Here is a 19,286-nt window from a genome sequence, read left to right as displayed (position 1 = left end):
CTAAACACGTCATATTTTTTCTTCAAACATATTTACTTGTTTCTATAGGACCGACTCGAACGTGTGCGCGTCCGCGTGAGTCGCGCTCCCCCGACAGGCGGTGCAGAAGTGGGCGTGTCCTAACGAGGAGTGTCCCGGGACTGGATCGCCATCTGCGGCTCTGCGGCTCTTCTGTCCCGTTCGTCTCGACAACCTTTCTGACCTGAACCGACGCTCCAGGATCTCAACCTCCTCCTAAAACCCCTTCTTTCAGCGACACGTCCAGACCTCCTCGGCCTCCAGGTAGGTTCTCGTGTCCTTGGAGAAAAACAAAAACACAGATTTGAGCTCAGCCATTTAATCTGTCTGATGCAGGGAAACCGTTACTTTACAACAAACAACAAAGAACCTGGTCCTCTCAGCCCTTTAACTTAAGTGTAAATATAATTTTATATTAAATATAAAGTTTTCTTCTTTTCTACTTTTCTTCCTGACCCTTTAAGTGCAGTTAAAGCCATATATGGACAGACTTGGAGTCACTGGTTAAAGACTAGAAGTGTCAATTTCAACCATTTAAATGACTTTTAAACATGTTTTTTTTTAAGTATTTCATATTGTCATACTGCAAACTATTGAGGTACTAACGCTGCTTTATTTTAGTCATCCCCGGATGACACATAGCAGTGGTTGCCATGGTGACTTAGAAGCAAATAGTTACATCCTGTGTGTGTGTGTTTGCGATATGAGTGTTTAAGACATCATGGTTTATGTGAGTCTTTGTGGCAGATGCGTGTCAGCAGAGGAGAAGCTGTGTCAGATGCTGGCTCAGCTGCTAACAGAGGGATTATTGAATTTATAGTGGACATGCATCGATGTACAAACCCCCCAGTGACGCTCACATGTGAGCCACATCTAGGAGGCAAAGGTTATATGTCCATTTATTGTCCATGTTAATGTTTGAAGAAGTAGGTTAGAATACTTTCCAAGAGTTTTGTTTATGAACCTGTGTCAATAGAAAATATTTGTACAAGATTATAACAAACAGGAACAGCACTCATAAACCTTTTTATCTTTCATCCGTGACCAAATATTCAAAGGTTCCTGAATCTGGATGCTTATTAGAATGCACTTCCCCATTGTCAACATTTACAGACAATTTACAATCACACTCTTTGATAAAACATTAAATGTTGTCGCTTTTAAAAAAGAAAAACAGGAATGAAATATCAACTGAGGGATCACGTAAACAGATCATTTAATAACCATAACGTTGAATAATAACTAGTTTATAAACTGATTTAGTACAATAACTACACAGTTAATACAATACGAACATTTCCTGGCACAATACTTGTGTTTGAATGTGTTTGGATGTTTATTTATTAACTTTGTCTCAAAATATTGGACGCTTTTGTATCATTGTATAGTTTAACATTAACTTGTCTCAAGCACAGGCCCTGACGCCATCAGCGAACAAAAAAAACATTAAAAAAAAAATAGCCAACAGCACTTCTTCAACCACAACAGATGATCGGAATTTTCCATGAAACCTAATAGTTTAGATGTAGCATCGACCGCAGAGTTGGTGGAAAATAAAAAATCTAATCTGTTTCACAGCAGCGCTGAAGTGTCCGACGTCTACTCTCCCACTAAACAAACCTTCGACTTCCCTTAACTACCACTCACTGAACACAAGCAAATCATAAAGCCTGTGTTTTGTGTGCACCGGTGGAGCAGGAGGTTATTAAAGAGCCGAGTGTTATCAGATGTGTCGCGAGCGAGCTGAGGGGCAGCTGCACAGAGTGGCATGTTGGGAGTGTGAGTCATCTAAACCTCCCTTTAAACACAAGATTTATAAAGTTTATAAACTTGAATATGCTGAAGGAGAAGGAAAAAAAAACGTGTCATATGAGAGCAGGCATGTCGTCTGATGATCGAGTTCCACCTCCAGCCTGAAGCCAGAACAAAAAAAAAAAAGGACCAAAAAAGATGGTTTAGTAGCGGATGGGGGATGGGATTGTTGGAGGCTCACTCCTGGTTTGTTTGGGTATGAAGGTGGAGCTTAGAGTGTGCAGAAGAGGGGGTTTAAATCAGTGTTTCTCTGGAGAGGACGCATCAATAGCTGCTAGGATGCTTTTCAGTGGAAAAATAATCATTACGGTTCAAGGTAAAGAACGTAGTGGTAGTAAGAAAAAACTTTTGACAAAGTTGCGAGTGAAGAAAAAGCTTTTTAAAATCTATGAATTGAGCTTTTCCTTTATGGGACGTGTTTTTCTATTCCTGTCCAGTCAGTTAGCAGTGTGGTATGGAATGCCAGAAGTGCAATAATTAGATAATTAAAAAGCAAATGGAAATAAAGACATTGACAGGGAATATATATACTGTATATACATTTAGATGGATATATTTACACTCATTTGTATAGATAAGAGGAAATAAATACAAACATAAATGTGTATATAAATAAGGAAACAGGTACAGGAAAAAAAACTGAAATTGAGACATTTTTGCAGATTTATTCAAAAAGGAAAAATGAAATATCACATGGTCATAAGTACTCAGACCAGCCATGTTCAGGATCAGAAGATATGGACACATCAGTTAAATATCAGTGTCAAAGCAAAGGGTCTGAATACTTTTGACCGAGTGATATTTCACTTTTCCTTTTTTAATAAATTTGCCAAAAAATCTTATTTTCTGTTTTTTTTTTCTGTCAAGATGTGGTGCTGAGTGAACATTCATGAGGAAAAAAATCAACTTAAATTTTTTTAACGAATGGCTGCAATGAAACAAAGAGTGAAAAATCGAAAGGGATCAGAGTACTTTCTGTACCCACTGTATATTCAATTTATTTACGGCATTTCCAAAAGGTGGATTGCCAACGAGTGTTCTTTTACCTCTTTATATATTTCCTCCTTGTCGAATGTATGCTTTTTTTAAATGTAGAAAATGAATTGGATATATGTATTTTCTTGCTCAAACACACATTTTGTATAAAACACCAGGAGTTCCATAATGAGGTAAGAGACACGGACGGGAAAGAAAGGAAAAATAAATATCTTTAAATGGAGTGGAAATAAAAACAACCAGAAATGTGTATTTGAACAAGGAAATATGTTTATCCAATTCATTTTCTGCATTCCCAAAGAGCATATTTTGACAAGGATGAAATACGTAAGCATGGAAAGAACAGACGGGGAAATAGGAAAAATGGAAAATAAATGACTCCATATAAATGACTGTATTCATATCCATATAATTGTATTTTGATACATATCTTTAAGTTCTTTCTCGTCTATGTGACTTTGCCTGTTTAAACTCAACCATCTATCTTCAAGATTCCGTTCACAACTTCCATGTGATTTTGACTCCAGGAAAAAAACAACATTGAAGTACAAAAATCCTTAGAATATTGTGCAGCTCGGGCTGTTGCATAACAGCAGAAAGAGGAACCCCAAATTTTACACCCTAAACCACCCCCACCCCCTCCAAAATTCCTGCCATGTCTGTGGGCTGAAGAATGGAGCTTGTTCTTGTGGGAACAGTTAGTCACAAAAGTGCAGCTGACATTCCTGTGGATATTATAGATTCTGTTTATTTAAAATTGTTGAGGATGGTTTAAAGTCTTCACCTGATTTTTTTTTTTAGATTTTAGGGTGGAGGGAGGGGTAGGGTGGGGGGTGAACCCTGATGGGGGCGGGAATTTGAGAACACAACTTCACTTCAGTAAGTTGTTGATGCTCACAAAGAAAGTCTTGTGGCTTGTTTTTCGTCCAGCTGTTTTTCCACAATCTCTACTTGACTCGCCGTGTTTGTGTCGTAAATAGCTCCAAGTACTTTTAATGAAGCCATTTTCTCATGAATTTATTTCTTTCTGCGTGACTGCAAAACAGCGCCGTAAGCTAATTTTCTTAAAATTCCCCGACCTTTTTTTGCACTACCAACTGGTTAAATGTCAGTATTATTGTCACGGACTGATCTTCAGATAATATCAGCAAAAAATAAAATAGCACAACCTGCAAAAACAAAGTTAAGTCTCTGAAAATACATCTCAGCATGAGGCTGAATCAGTAGGAGCACTGAGCACATGATACTGTATTGATTGTAATTTTGGTTTGCAATTAAAGTAGCAAATATTCACAGCATTTGGTCATTTTCTTTTGTTGCAATTAAACTTACGGCCTCCCTGCAGCTAAATTCACATTGAAATCCTGTGAGATTGTGGGGATGACTGAGGACGAGAGGATACAGTCAACTCCAGATGCTTTTAAAGCTGATGTTTGAACATATTTTGGTTTCAAAACCAATGAAAGCAGTTTTAAGTTTGACACAAGTCATGTGGTCTGTAAATTCTGCAACACCAGAGTCAAGTACTCGACAATACTATCAATATATCGTTGTTCCTAGAGCACCGCAATATATAGTATTATTGTCCCTGTATCGTGATATAGCGTATCGCCAAATTTTTGCAAATTCACAGGCCAATATTACTGTTTTTTTCCAAACGAAACACATTTCAGACTATAATAATCAATAAAATAATAATATTCTACCCGGTGGTTGTGGACTGGTATAAATGACTGAGTCAAAAGTTCTCATATTTCCCATTGTGATATTCCCTTCACTCCTCTCACAGTTGTAAGTCCAATTTGTTGTTAAAATACAGCACAAATGTATGTATGTTTTAAGAAGCTCATCATTTTTAAAGTGGGAAATCTCTTGACTGAGTTCATATCTTCATCACCGCCCTCTTCACTTCCTTCGGAAAACTCTTCAAACGTTAACACTCACGTACTCATGAAACACTTGCTCCGGCGCCAGACGCTTTTAGATGTAGTCGACGTCTCTCTGTGAGTTTGTGTTCAAGTGTGTGATGTGGTGTGAATAATCTATTTAATTTTGCTTATATATTAATGAAAGTACATCTGAAGTGTTTTTGCAAAATAATCCCCGTTTTTGTGTGGAAATTATAATTATTTCAGGGCTAAATTCAGGCAAATGTTGTCTTGAAGTTTGACCTTTGTATAAAATGAACAACCCCCCCTTTGAGTGGACATTATTGATTTGGCAAACAGGAAACTATGGGTCAATCAACAGCACTTCGAGCTCAGAGAAACTGCTACAAACAGATAGTGTAAAAAGCTACTTCTAAATAGGGTTGTTAGAAAGTTTTGGTTTTTTTTACACATAATTATCGCAATGTATATTCAAAAGCACTGTATCAAACTATTATTCTTTTTATTAAACTTTATTTTTTGGGGGCTTTTAAAATCTTTTTTTTGTAATTATTCTTTTGTGTATATAATTTAAAGTGTATGAAACAAAATTGTTGATTTTTTTCATCATAATTAACATGTAATATATTTGCAACTTTCGTCCATTTTTGTGTTACAAATTAACTTTCAGCTAATAGATGGCAGCAGTCATTACGTAAAGGAACAAGGAAATACAGCAAGAACACACCGATGACTGAGGACAAGAGGATACAGGCGACTCCAGCAGTTTTTAACATATTTTTTAACATATTTTGGTGTCAAAACAAATGAAAGCATTTAAGAGTCATGTGGTCTGTAAATTCGGCAACACCAGAGTCAAGTACTCAATACTACAAATATATCCTTGTTACTACAGTATCACAACATACTGCCATCTGTCCTATGGTTGTCCCTGTAGTTTCTGTTGCCAATACACACTTTCAAAAATGTCCATAGTTCAAGCACAACGATAACAAGAATCTTTTTGCTCAGAACTAACTTTCAAGAGCTAAAACTTAAGTACAATCTTTTTGAGAATTCAAATGAAATCAAATAATTATATTAAAAATGAGTCAAGGTTTACTCTATAGCAGTGGTTCTTAACCTGGGTTCGATCGAATCTATGTCTTGAATTAAAAAAAAAATCATATTTTATTTTTCACTAAAGAGGGGTTCGGTGAATGCGCATATGAAACTGGTGGGGTTCGGTACCTCCAACAAGGTTAAGAACCACTGCTCTACAGGATGTGGAGTGTATGATTATTTCAGTGTCAGGCAGTTGATGTCAGGGCGTCACATCCTGCAGCTGCAAACAGATTTTCCGAAGCTTTTTATTATGGGTTAACAAAAGTATTTGATGGTACTTTGTTAGGTACTTTTGAAAAAAATGATATTTGGTTCTTTTTCCAAAGTTTTTGTCAGATGACGCTTCCAATGATCAAGTTATTGCTTTTTATTTGTTTTTTATTTGTCATTGTATCGACTTCTTAGTGTACAAGTAATAGTATTCACCATAGAGTATTTTTAAAAATTAAGAAATACATATTTTAGCCCATATAGAATCCATCGTGGCTACTTAAATTGAAATGTGTTTTTTTTAGCATTTAATTATTAAATTCAATTAAATAATTTCTATATTGAAATGTTGATTTTGTTCTTATTGAATAATTGAATTAAATAATTTATATATTTTAAAGGTTAGGGTTAGTTAAACAATAAAATTAAAGATTAATACATTTATAATTTAACACAATTACTCCGATAATTTAACGACACATTTTGTAATTTAAATCTTGTTTTAATTCGTAGCCTTTTTAAATCAATATAAAAATGTTGGTAGAAAAAGAGCCACCAGTCAATACCAAGAGTACTGATCTTCTTTATCGATGTTTTAACCAATCATGAAACACAGTATTGTCAAGAGGAACTTCTCAAGTTCTGCTTATCCCACAGAACAGAGTATCCGGGTGTAAAAAACAGGGTAACATTTGAAATATTGCGTAGTGACTCATTGTTTCTGCGTCTCCATCATTGTTGTGTTTCCTATCTAAGGCGGTTATGAATCCAACTTCCTCTTCCTGATCCGTGACTCAGCATCTGGTGCTCAAACATCCAACTATAGTCACAAACTTCAACTCCGTATCCATGGCGACATCTATGACTGGGAGGGGAGCGGCTTTATGGTTTTTCCAGAGCAGCCCGCAGACAAATAGGGAGTTCAGTCGCCGACTGAACGGAGCGAAGAAAAAGAGTGTTAAAGGGTAAAAGGCAAATCCTTTTTGTTTCCCCCCCGACAGGATGGCAGCGCAACACGCAGAGTTCCAGCGGGCCGGCCAGACGACAGGACTTCAGATTTGGAGGGTGGAGAACTTCGACCTGGTGGCGGTTCCTGAGAACCTCTACGGCGGATTCTACACCGGCGACTCCTATCTCGTCCTCAACACCATCAAGCAACGCTCCGGGAACCTGCAGTACGACCTGCACTTCTGGCTGGGTGAGAGAAGTTAAACTGTTGCTTAGTTCTTTGATTTGTTCAGAACAAGTCGGTGTGTATCTCACCGCCGACTGCTGCTGGTGTTGTCTCTGTATTTATATTAAAAAAACCTGAATATTCTTGAAAAATCTTATTAATATGAGGCAAAATGCTGTATTTTTGTATTTATTTTCACTAAAAACAAGCTTTAAAAATGTTAATATGGTTACCTATAAAGATGCCAGTGTTTAAGATAAGATAATGAGATTAGGGAAGTCAAGAATTATAAAAATAGATTTCTAATAAGAGAAACATAGATTTTGAAGGAATTTTATTGGGGGTGTTTGATTATCATTTGTTTGTTTCGTTCAAAATTGCTGCCAAGAGGGCATTTGCAGCCTGTTACATGATATTCTGCAGCTGTTCAAATATTATCTACGTTTTTATGAGTGCGGGCAGAACAAAGCGACGTCAGATTAACAAATTAAAACCTTTGTATTTTATATCTTTATTTAGTTAGAACGGTAAACATGAAACGAAAAAATAAAAAAATAAAAAAATAAAATAAATTAAATTAAATTAAATTAAATTAAATTAAATTAAATTAAATTAAATTAAATTAAATTAAATATGTCACAAATTCACAATCGAACCACTCAAAAATCCTTGAAAAAAAAAAAAAATACAATTTGTGAAAGACATCAAGATGAAACTGCTGAATGATGTTTTATACAAATAAAAGTAGATTAGTTCTAATTGTCTTATCTCGTGATCTGAAACAAAATGTGCTCGACTGGTATTTAATAAATAGATATAAATAGAAAAGCCATGAAACATGTTTCTCGCTCTCAACTTGTTTACTTCAGTCGTTTCTCCACGAGATAATCATTATCTCGTTGCTCCTAATGTGAGTTTGACGGGGGAAAGGATTAAAAGAGACGCTGTAACAACATGATTTGCTCATGGGCAGAAGGCAGCACTTCAGATCAGAGAACAACAGGCTCCTCTGTTCCTCTGCTGCAGGTGATTTCTGCAGTCAGGATGAAAAAGCTTCCGCCGCCATCTTCACCGTCCAAATGGACGACTTCCTCGGGGGGAAACCCATCCAGTACCGCGAGGTCCAGGGCTACGAATCTAAAACCTTCCTGGGATACTTCAAGTCTGGACTCAAGTACATGGTAGGATCATGACTCGGTTAAATGTGGTTTGTTTTAGAATTATAAGTTTAATTAACGTTCCAGAATAATTAACATTATATGTGTTGATTTTGTGACCTAAAAAATTTAAATAGAAAGGTATTTTTTAGTAAAGGGAGAAAAGGGGGGACAGAAGACCCCCATTAAAATTTGAAAAGGATTATTTATACCACATTTAACAGGTGATAAATAGGGATCATTTCAGCACATTTATTTATTTTTTGGTCACTATTCTCTCAACTCAGATGTATTTATACAGCACTGTAAAAACAACAGCAGTTCATAAAATATAGCACAAAATAAAATCAGTTTAAAACACAAAGATAAAATGATAATAGCAAATAAAATGAATATAAAAGTTGGATAAAAGATGAGTTTTTTTAAATGACCAACCATTTTTTTTGTTTTTCAAATGTTTTTTTATTTATTTATATTAGTCGTAATATAACTTGATTTATAAATGAATAGAATGATCTTAATGATTTATCAATTATCAGCAAATAAAATAATTTAAAAAAATACACAAAATGTCACCAGACAATACTAATCGAGTACCGAGCTACTCAAACAAACTTTTCAGCCAGTGCACATAATGAAGTATTACACAGTTATTAACTATACAATTGAATGTCGATTACTTCATGAATACTTTTTTTTTTTTACACTCACTAGTGCTACATTTTTCTCTTGATGAACTGAATATTGCTTTTTCCAACTCTATCCCTCAAAATATATCTTGAGACCTTGTTTGAAGTATAATAAGTAAAAATACAAAATACACTCAGTATACAAATGTAAAATGAAAGTATTAGTATCAAGTACACTTAATAGTTTTACACTCAAATAACTCACATGACCATGCTTCTGCCGGACAGAAAGGGGGCGTGGCCTCCGGCTTCAAGCACGTGGTCACCAACGAGGTGGTGATGCAGAGGCTGCTGCAGGTCAAAGGTCGCCGCTCGGTCCGCGCCACAGAGGTGCCGGTGAGCTGGGACAGCTTCAACCAGGGAGACTGTTTCATCCTGGACCTGGGGAACGTGAGTCAGAGGCAGATGTTCTGAGGAGGCGAGGGGGTCACTGACTCTGGTCCTCACAGGAGATCCACCAGTGGTGCGGATCCCAGAGCAACCGCTTCGAGAAGCTGAAGGCCACGCAGGTGGCCAAGGGCATCCGGGACAACGAGCGCAGCGGGCGAGCCCGGGTCCACGTCTGCGAGGAAGGGTCGGAGCGGGAGAAGATGAGCGAGGTGGGACTGGTTTGAGAAGATGCTTCACGTTCTTAAGTGTCCTTGACTCACGCTCTTGCTCTTCTCAGGTCTTGGGTGAGAAACCCGACCTGCCCGCCGGGTCCTCGGACGACATCAAGGCAGACGCTGCAAACAGGAAGAGAGCGAAACTTTACAAGGTGAACATGATTTTTATCAAAGTAAATCGTTTAAAACCTATTTAAGTATAACGAGAAATATTTTTTTTCTTAAAAACTAGAAAAGCATCGAGACAGTAAATACCTCCTCCAAGGAGCTCATTACACAATACAATTAATCAAAGAATTTATATGATTTAAGAATTTTGTTATTATTAATATTAATTTTGTATTATTAAGTTTCCTTTTTTTCTAGTTCTTAACATAAGTAAATCAGTGCCATCATAGAATTAAATGGTTGAATTTCATATATTTTTTAAATGTATTTATTGAAATATATATATATATATATGTGTATTTTTTTTATTGAATTATAATTTTTTGAAGAATTGAATTCCTTGTTTTCTATTTTTTAATGATTTAATTTGAATTGCACATAGAGTTTGTTATTCTAATTTCAATCAGTAATAAATATTTTTCTAAATTCAATATTTTTTTATTTAATTTCTAACCTTTTAAATTCAATACTAAACTTGATAGTTGATCATGTGATTTTACATCGTCACGTGATCGTCGAAACATCGCATGATTGGCTGAAAGTTCGATCAAGTAGCTCTGTACTTTTATGTAGTGATGGTCTGATGAAGCTTCATGAAACAGTGTCATGTTGTTTAGAGGTCAGTAGGTGGCGCCATCAGTTTAAAAACGATGTGATGATTGTCATTAGAACAAAACAAAAGTAAAATAGTGCAGATGCCGCCACCTAGTGGACTTTGAAAATAATGACACTTCTTTATGATCGGACCATCGCTACTATTTTGGTAGGAATTTAAAAAAAAAGACTGAAAAAGAAAATGTATAATGATTGTAGTTATAATGTCAAGCTCCATGTTTAAAAAAATATATTTATTTTGAAAATATTCCATTTTTTTAAGTGAGAACATTTAATTAGCATAATTTCGTTTCAACATTATTCTACTACATAATACTACTTTATACTCAATAACTCTATACTTTTACAAATACTCCATAATTTTACTTACACATATACTCTATACTTGTACTTATAGAGAAATAATAAACTTATACTCCAAACTCTATACTTATGCTTTCACATATATTTTATACTTTTACATAAACTATACACATAAATGATATACCTATACTTATACTCCAAACTCTAAACTTATACTCCATGCTCCATACGTATACTTATATTTTATACTTGTACATAAATGATATACCTGTACTTATACTCCAAACTCTATACTTATACTCCATGCTCCATACTTACATTAAACTTATATTTGATACATGTACATAAATTATATACCTGTACTTATACTCCAAACTCTATACTTATACTCCATGCTCCATACTTACATTATACTTATATTTGATACATGTACATAAATGATATACCTATACGTATACTCCAAACTCTATACTTATACTCCATGCTCCATACTTACATTATACTTATATTTGATACTTGTACATAAATTATATACCTGTACTTATACTCCAAACTCTATACTTATACTCCATGCTCCATACTTACATTATACTTATATTTGATACATGTACATAAATGATATACCTATACGTATACTCCAAACTCTATACTTATACTCCATGCTCCATACTTACATTATACTTATATTTGATACTTGTACATAAATTATATACCTGTACTTATACTCCAAACTCTATACTTATACTCCAAAGTCATGCTCCATACTTATACTTACGGTATACGAATACCTTTATCTATACAAATACTCTATACATATACTTAATACTCTATAATAACTAAATACTAAATCCATATCACCATCAAAATCTAATATTCTGTAACTTTGAATACTACCTTAGTAATGAAGTAACAACAAGTGTTTCCTCTGCAGGTTTCTAACGCCACTGGTGGGATGAGCATCGCTCTGGTGGCAGAAGAAAACCCGTTCGCCCAGAGCGCCCTGGAGTCCGGCGACTGCTTCATCCTGGACCACGGCTCTGATGGAAAGATCTTTGTGTGGAAAGGTGGGTGCAGGTCCTGAGCAGTCGGGTCAGTGAAGTGACATCATGAACCTCCAAACTCAAGGCAAGGACGCCAACATGGACGAGCGTAAGGCGGCGATGAAGGCGGCCGACGAGTTCATCAAGAAGATGGGGTACCCCAAGCACACGCAGGTCCAGATCCTGCCGGAGATGGGCGAGACCCCGCTCTTCAAGCAGTTCTTCAAGAACTGGCGGGACAAGGACCAGACGGTGGGTCTGGGCTTGGCCTACATCGCCAACAGCATCGCCAAGATCGAGAAGGTGGACTTCGACGCCGCCAGCCTGCACGACTCGGCAGCCATGGCTGCTCAGCACGGCATGGTGGACGACGGCAGCGGAGAGAAGCAGGTCAGAGAAGCATAGAGTCCACCAGTCGACCAGAACCCTGTGAGGTGTTTGTACAAGACAGCACTGAATACTTTAGTATACTCGTACTCTATACTCTATACTTATACTCTAAACTTATACATATACTCTGTACTTATACTCTATACTTATACTCTATACTTAATTCTATAGTTTTTATTTATACTCTATACTTATACTCTAAATGTATACTCTATTCTTATACTCTATATTTTCACTTATACTCTAAACTTATACTCTATTCTTGTACTCTACACTTTTACATACACTCTATACTAATACACTATAGTATAGAGTACAAGTATAGAGTATAAGTATAGAGTCTATACTTATACTCTAAACGTATACTCTATTCTTATACTCTATACTTTCACATATACTCTAAACTTATACTCTATTCTTATACTCTATACTTTTACATACACTTTTTACTTATACTCTATACTTTTACATATACTCTATACTTATACTCTATTCTTATACTCTATACTTTTACATATACTTTATACTCATACTCTATTCTTTAAGGAACACTCTATACTTATACTCTATTCTTTAAGGAATACTCTATACGTATACTCTATACTTTAAGGAACAATTATACCTGTACTTCTAACTATATACATCTTCTCTTTACTTAAAATGATAAACTATATAAATTAAATACTTAAAAATCTATACAAATACACTTATGCATATACTCTATACTTATACTCCAAACTCATTCTTATACAAATACTCAATACTAATGCTCCATATACATAATACTCTTTACTTATACATTTACTCTATATTCTATACTTATAAATGCACAAATATTCTATACCTTGACTTGTAATTATGCCCCAAGCTTATAGTAATACTTAATACTTAAGCATATACTTTATACTTATACTCTATAATTACAGTCATACTCTATAGTAAAACATATATACGTATAAATGTACTTAATACTTTATACTCTTACTCATACTTGATAGTTAATCTCTATTTTTATTCTCCATTGTTATATTAATTAAACATATATTTATACTTTATGCCCTATACTTATACTCTATAAACATACTTGTACTCATTCTCTCGCTCTATGTACCACGGTCAGATCTGGCGCATCGAGGGAGCAGACAAGGTTCCGGTGGATCCGTCCACGTACGGTCAGTTCTACGGAGGCGACAGTTACATCATCCTGTACAACTACAGTCACGGAGGACGACGAGGACACATCATCTACATGTGGTGAGTGAACACCAGCAGCTTCTGCATGACATGAGAGAACGTCATCAGAGAAGAAGCATCTGTGTGCGACTGGACGACACAGTTGTGTAACTGTTGCCGTGCTCTCACAGGCAGGGGTCAGACTCCAGTCAGGATGAAATCGGAGCGAGTGCCATCCTGGGAGCTCAGCTGGACGAGGAGCTGGGCGGCGGTCCAGTCCAGGTACAAATGCATCCACTGATGTTTCCATCCTTTTTTTTTTCCTCCTTTCATTTCCATCTTAAATCCATGTCGCTCATCTCCCTCCATCCTGGCTGACTGTCCCCTCTTTCCTTCAATGTGCTTCCTCCTGCTCAGGTTGTCGGTGCTCCTATAACCACTCAGGTACTCTCCAGTCACAGTAGCTCCACTGAACACAAGCAAAGATCTCACATTAGTGATGAAACCACGTCACATGTTTAGATCTTTCCATCTGCTTGATGACCAGTGCTCGCTCCAGTTTCTTTATTTCTCTCCGTCTTTGTCATGATTCACTCCTCTGTCCACGTTTGCAAGTCCCAGCATGCACCTGTGTTTGTTCCATTAATCATTTTTTTCTTCATATTTGACTTAACAATGTCAGTATTCTGTTCCTTAATTTTCTGAGACTCCTGTGTTGGTCTCGGTGTTATCTTGATCTTTTAATTATATATTTTATTGAGTATTGTTTTGAATGTTTAAGTGTTTTGTGACCCTGTTCTGGAAAAGCGCTGTACAGATGTAAATTACTTACTTACAAAACAAATAATTTATCGTTCACAACAACGTTCAGGTTTTTCAGTCAAAGATAAAATGGTTTTGAGTGAAAGATATAAAAATGTATAGATGTATTAGTTGGTTATTAAATCAATATCAAACTACTCGCAAGTACATAAATGTGCTTCATTTATAATGATTTTTGTTATATAATATTTTCGTTATATTATAATGATACATGATATGATATAAGTTAAGGGTTTTGCTTTTTGGCCTATAATATATTTCTTTATTTTGATTTTATTTGATTTCTTTTTTTATTCAATTTTACCAACATTATAATTCTTACAATAAGAATAGTTCTTTGCCAACTTCATCATTTTTTTAATGTCTTCTTGAGCATGATTCCCCCAAAATGTCTCTGGACGTACCGTCTCCACCAGAAACTTAACTTCATGCCGCATGTTTCAGGTTTAACCTGCACCCCGTTTATTTTGAATGGATTGTAACAGTCGGTTTCTCTGCTGCCATCTAGTGGTATGAACTGGAAGTGCATTGATTTGTATCGAAACGTTTGTGCTAAACGTGTTTTCGTGTGTACGCCTGAAATACTAGAGTACAATTTTGATTCAAAACAATCTTAAAACATCAAATCAGGGTGATTTCCAGAATTTCGGCTACTTTTGTTAACTAGAACCTCATAAAAAGTTTTTAAAAAAAGCCTTTTTAAATTCAATTTAAACCATTTTAATACTCCTTCTACTTTCTCTTCAGAGATATTGGTTATATGTAGGATTAAGTACTGTAGTAACAAATATTTGTAGTATTGTTAAGTACTTGACTCCGGTGTTGCAGTATTAACAGACCATGTGACTCTTGATGAAGTCGTAACTGCTTTCATTTGTTTTGAAACTACAGTATGTCCAAACATCAGCTTTAAAAGCTGCTTGAGTCGACTGTATCCTCTCATCCTTAGTCATTGTAGGATTTCATTGTTCGTTTAGCCATGGAGGACATAATGACTGCTTCTATCTAGCGACTGGAAGTTTAATTGCAACACAAAGATTTACAAACAGTGTGAATATGTGCATGTTAATTGTAAAGTAAAATTAATCATATTTTATACACACTTTATTAAAATATATAACAAATATTAAACATTTGTAAAATTGGTAACAAAATATTAAAAAGTAACTGCTTTCATTGGTTTTGAAACCAAAACATCAGCTTTAAAAGCTGCTGGAGTCAACTCTGGAGTGTCCTCTTGTCCTCAGTCATCGTTTACTTTGTTACTATTTAGATTAGATTAGATTGACTTTATTAACTGCGGCAGTGGTTTAATTGCAACATAGAAATGAATAAAAGTTATGATTATATGCTTTTTTTAATCAAAAAATAATAATTTTGAATCGTTTTATTTTATATAATTCTTTTAAAAAAATTAAAAAAGAGAACAAAAAATCGATACAGTATCATCAAATAAAATCAAGACATGACGGTGAATCAATGTATTTGTCAAACTAATTATGTTGCACAACACGGACAAAACCGACTGTTCTTGAGAGTTGAAGTGTCGCACTGAGTCGTCAAACCACTGACATCATGAATATAAATAAATGTAATTGTATGTTTGTGCGTCAGGTGCGAGTGGTGCAAGGTAAAGAGCCGGCCCACCTGATGAGTCTGTTCGGGGGTCAGCCCATGATCGTGTACAAGGGGGGCACGTCCAGAGATGGAGGTCAGTCGTCGCCCGGCGAGACGCGACTCTTCCAGGTTCGCTCCAACTCCGCGGGACACACCCGAGCCGTGGAGGTAAGACCCTCGCGTCCGTCACACCCGGAGGTGAGAAGCACCGGTCGTAAAAACACACCTCGCTCTCCAGGTGGACCCCGCGGCCTCCAACCTCAACTCCAACGACGCCTTCGTCCTGGTGACCCCCGACGGCGCCAGCCAGTGGACGGGGGTGGGAGCCAGCGACACGGAGAAGCAGGGGGTGCAGCAGCTGTGCGGCGTCCTGGGGGTGTCGCCCTCCGAGCTGGCAGAAGGAAGCGAGACAGGTGAGGAGACCAGCTCGTCATTATCTGATATTGACTAAATATCTCCGTGAGCTTTGAAGGCTGATGAATGTTTCATCGACGCTCAGATGTTGGTTCAACGCCGGCACTTTTTAGAAAAACACCTCAGGGGCTGAAACATGACGGCTTGATATTTTATAAACAGCTTCTTAGAACGAACGAAGTTCAACGTCGCATCCATTTTACATCAACCAGCAGATACTTGAGTCACTTCAGATCATTTGTTTTCTTTTGACTTTGTTTGAAGGTCAGGGGTGAGAAACATGGAGCCTTAAATTGGCATTGAAGAAAAAATAAATTTAGATGTTACTTTTTCGTACTTGAGTAGGAAAATCATAGGTTAATGGATAATTACTTAAGAAAAAACTTTTTTTTTAGCTTTTATTTTTTATTTAAATATTGGGTTTTTTAAACCAATATTTTAAGTTCCAATATTATTTTTATCATCTATTTTTTTCCGCTGATTAATTAGTTTATACATATATAAATTAATTTTATTTATTTATATGTACATTTATAAATTAATACACTCAAATATTGCGATGTTTTTTTTACCGTATTTATATTTTAAAAATAAAATTAATAATACAATTTATTTTTTTGATTTGTTTGCATTTCAAATTTCTTTCTTTATATTTCCAATGCTACAAAAGTGTAATATTTGTTATATACTTAAATAAGTGTGTATAAAATATGATTAATTTTACTCTAAATTCACAATTAACATGCAAATATAAATGTTTGTTAATTTTTGTGTTGCAATTAAACTTCCTGTCGCTAGATGGCAGCAGTCATTATGTACTCTACAGCTCAACGAACAATGAAATCCTGCAATAACTGAGGACGAGAGGATCCAGTCGACTCCAGCAGCTTTTAAAGCTGATGTTTGGACATATTTTGGTATTAAAACAAATGAAAGCAGTTACGACTTCGTCAAGAGTCATGTGGTCTGTAAATTCTGCAACACCAGAGTCAAGTACTTGACAATACTACAACTATATTCTTGTAACTACAGTATCGCAATATATCGTATCGTTCTGCCTGTATCGTATCGTGACATTCTTGCCGATACACAACCAAAGTTACCACGACACGATTTAAGTCATCAAGCAGCAAGTTCAAGGTGTTCAAGGTTCACTCACCGGTTTTCTGTGTGTTCTTCAGACGAGTTCTGGTCCGCTCTGGGAGGAAAGACTGCATACCGGACTTCAACCAGACTCAAGGACAAGATGGACGCTCACCCTCCACGACTCTTCGCCTGCTCCAACAAGACCGGGAACTTCATCGTGAGCCATCGTTTCAATTTTTAAAATCATTATTTAGTTTCTCCCCATCACTGACCTGTGTTGATCCTCAAAGATCGAGGAGGTGCCCGGAGAGATGACCCAGGAGGACCTGGCCACTGATGACGTCATGATCCTGGACACCTGGGATCAGGTACGGAAGATTTTATTGTAAGAATGATCGAGAACAAAGACACACGAGTAACACACGAATCATGTTGTAGGTGTTTGTCTGGATTGGAAACGAGGCTCAGGAGGAGGAGAAGACTGAAGCTATGGCGTCTGGTAAGTCTATGTGTTAGATTCGTTTTTATACGTTTACTAAACAAATATTAGCAATAAATAAAACTTTATTTTATTTGAGAGCAACTCTTACTCTACTAGTATTGTTTGAAATTCAGTCAATCTTACCAAAATAATTCTACCTCATTCTAGTTATTAAATCTTTTTTTTTTTTAAATACAGAAATAATATTGATGAAAATAATTAAGCCAATAAAAAAGAAGGATGAAATTACTCAAATAAATAAAGACTGAATAACTTACAGTTTTGTTTAGAATTTAAGTTAATCAAAAGTTAATAAAATAACGTCTAAAAATCTTAGTAAATAATAAATAAAAAGATGAAAATGGTTAAAATAAATAGAAAGTGTTTTATTTAGAATCAAGTAAATAAAAAGGCAATTAACAAAAAGTAAAAGATTAGTAATAATAAAAAAAAATAGGCAAATAAATTCAGAAAAATATTATTGAAAAAAAAATGTGAATCGAGAATTAAGCGAATCAAAAATTAAATCTAAAGGTAAAATAATTAACATTTAACAAAACAAATGTAGAATTAAGTTAATCAAAATTTAAAAATAAACGTAAATTAGGTTATAATTAATCAATAATGATAATAGGATAGAAGTACTCAAATATATACAGAAAAAAAAATATTGAAAAAAAGTGTTTATCTAAAATTATGTAAATATAAAAATAAATCTAAAGATAAAGGTAAATTAAGGAACAGTAAGACAAAAACAGGAACTATTTAGAATAAGTAAATGAGAATATAATTTTAAATAATAAATGTAAATTAATGAATGATTAATGAATAATAATAGGATAGAAATACTCAAATTAATATAGTATTGAAAAGCAGCAATAACACATCCATCCACACAAGCATCTATAAATACATGAAGTAACAACTGTCTCGCCAACACACGAGCGCTGGTACCAACTCTCCGTCTCTCCTCCAGCGGTCCGGTACATCGAGACCGACCCGGCTAACAGAGACAAGCGAACCCCCATCGTGAAGATCAAGCAGAGCTTCGAGCCGCCCACCTTCACCGGCTGGTTCCTCGGCTGGGACCACGAGTACTGGACCAGCGATCCTCTGGAGCGAGCCATGGCTGAGCTGGCCTTGTGAGCTTCTTCTTTCGGACTCTCGCCGTCCTGATCCTGATCCTGCTCCGAACCCTCTTGAGACTCTTCAGTTCTGTCTGCCACAAGCTGCCTTTTTGCAACGTCCGATAGCAATCAAGTTCATACACACAAACCAGACCTGTTGACTAGTGAATCAATCGTTTCGTATCGTCATTTTTTTTTTTAAATCAACCTTCAAAACATGCTTTTTTTTTTAATGGTACTTTAAAAACTTTTTTTTTTTTTAAAAGGTTCATTATTTTTATTTATTTTCAAAGTCAAACGCCCCAGAGTCGCTGCTGCTCGCCCAGGAAACCTGCCTTTGCTGCTTCACTTCCACCTTTGTTACCCTTAAAATGAATAAATCAGACAAAAACCAGC

At 35.8% G+C, this 19,286-nt stretch overlaps 1 protein-coding gene across 2 annotated transcripts; it reads left to right on the top strand.

Annotated features, from left to right (window-relative positions):
* Nucleotides 1-136: 136 nt before the first annotated feature.
* On the top strand, nucleotides 137-19,284 carry gsna (gelsolin a). 2 transcript variants are annotated; one of them, XM_087791066.1, is made up of 17 exons: nucleotides 137-282; nucleotides 7,031-7,227; nucleotides 8,230-8,384; nucleotides 9,278-9,439; nucleotides 9,499-9,648; nucleotides 9,717-9,806; nucleotides 11,672-11,804; nucleotides 11,866-12,170; nucleotides 13,291-13,424; nucleotides 13,535-13,625; nucleotides 13,761-13,787; nucleotides 15,780-15,950; nucleotides 16,021-16,195; nucleotides 17,378-17,499; nucleotides 17,573-17,650; nucleotides 17,721-17,781; nucleotides 18,740-19,284. In XM_087791066.1, the coding sequence occupies exons 2-17, from the start codon at nucleotides 7,032-7,034 to the stop codon at nucleotides 18,907-18,909; spliced, it is 2,220 nt and encodes a 739-aa protein (XP_087647192.1). In that variant the 5' UTR covers nucleotides 137-282; nucleotide 7,031; the 3' UTR covers nucleotides 18,910-19,284. The 2 variants fall into 2 exon arrangements, with proteins under 2 accessions (XP_087647192.1, XP_087647193.1); XM_087791067.1 differs by lacking the exon at nucleotides 13,761-13,787.
* Nucleotides 19,285-19,286: the final 2 nt, after the last annotated feature.

This window comes from Callionymus lyra, chromosome 5 (genome assembly GCF_982586985.1).
Source record: "Callionymus lyra chromosome 5, fCalLyr1.hap1.1, whole genome shotgun sequence".
Classification (NCBI taxonomy): Eukaryota; Metazoa; Chordata; class Actinopteri; order Syngnathiformes; family Callionymidae; genus Callionymus; species Callionymus lyra.
Note: the sequence above shows the minus strand (reverse complement) of the source record. Positions and strands in the feature narration are given on the sequence as shown.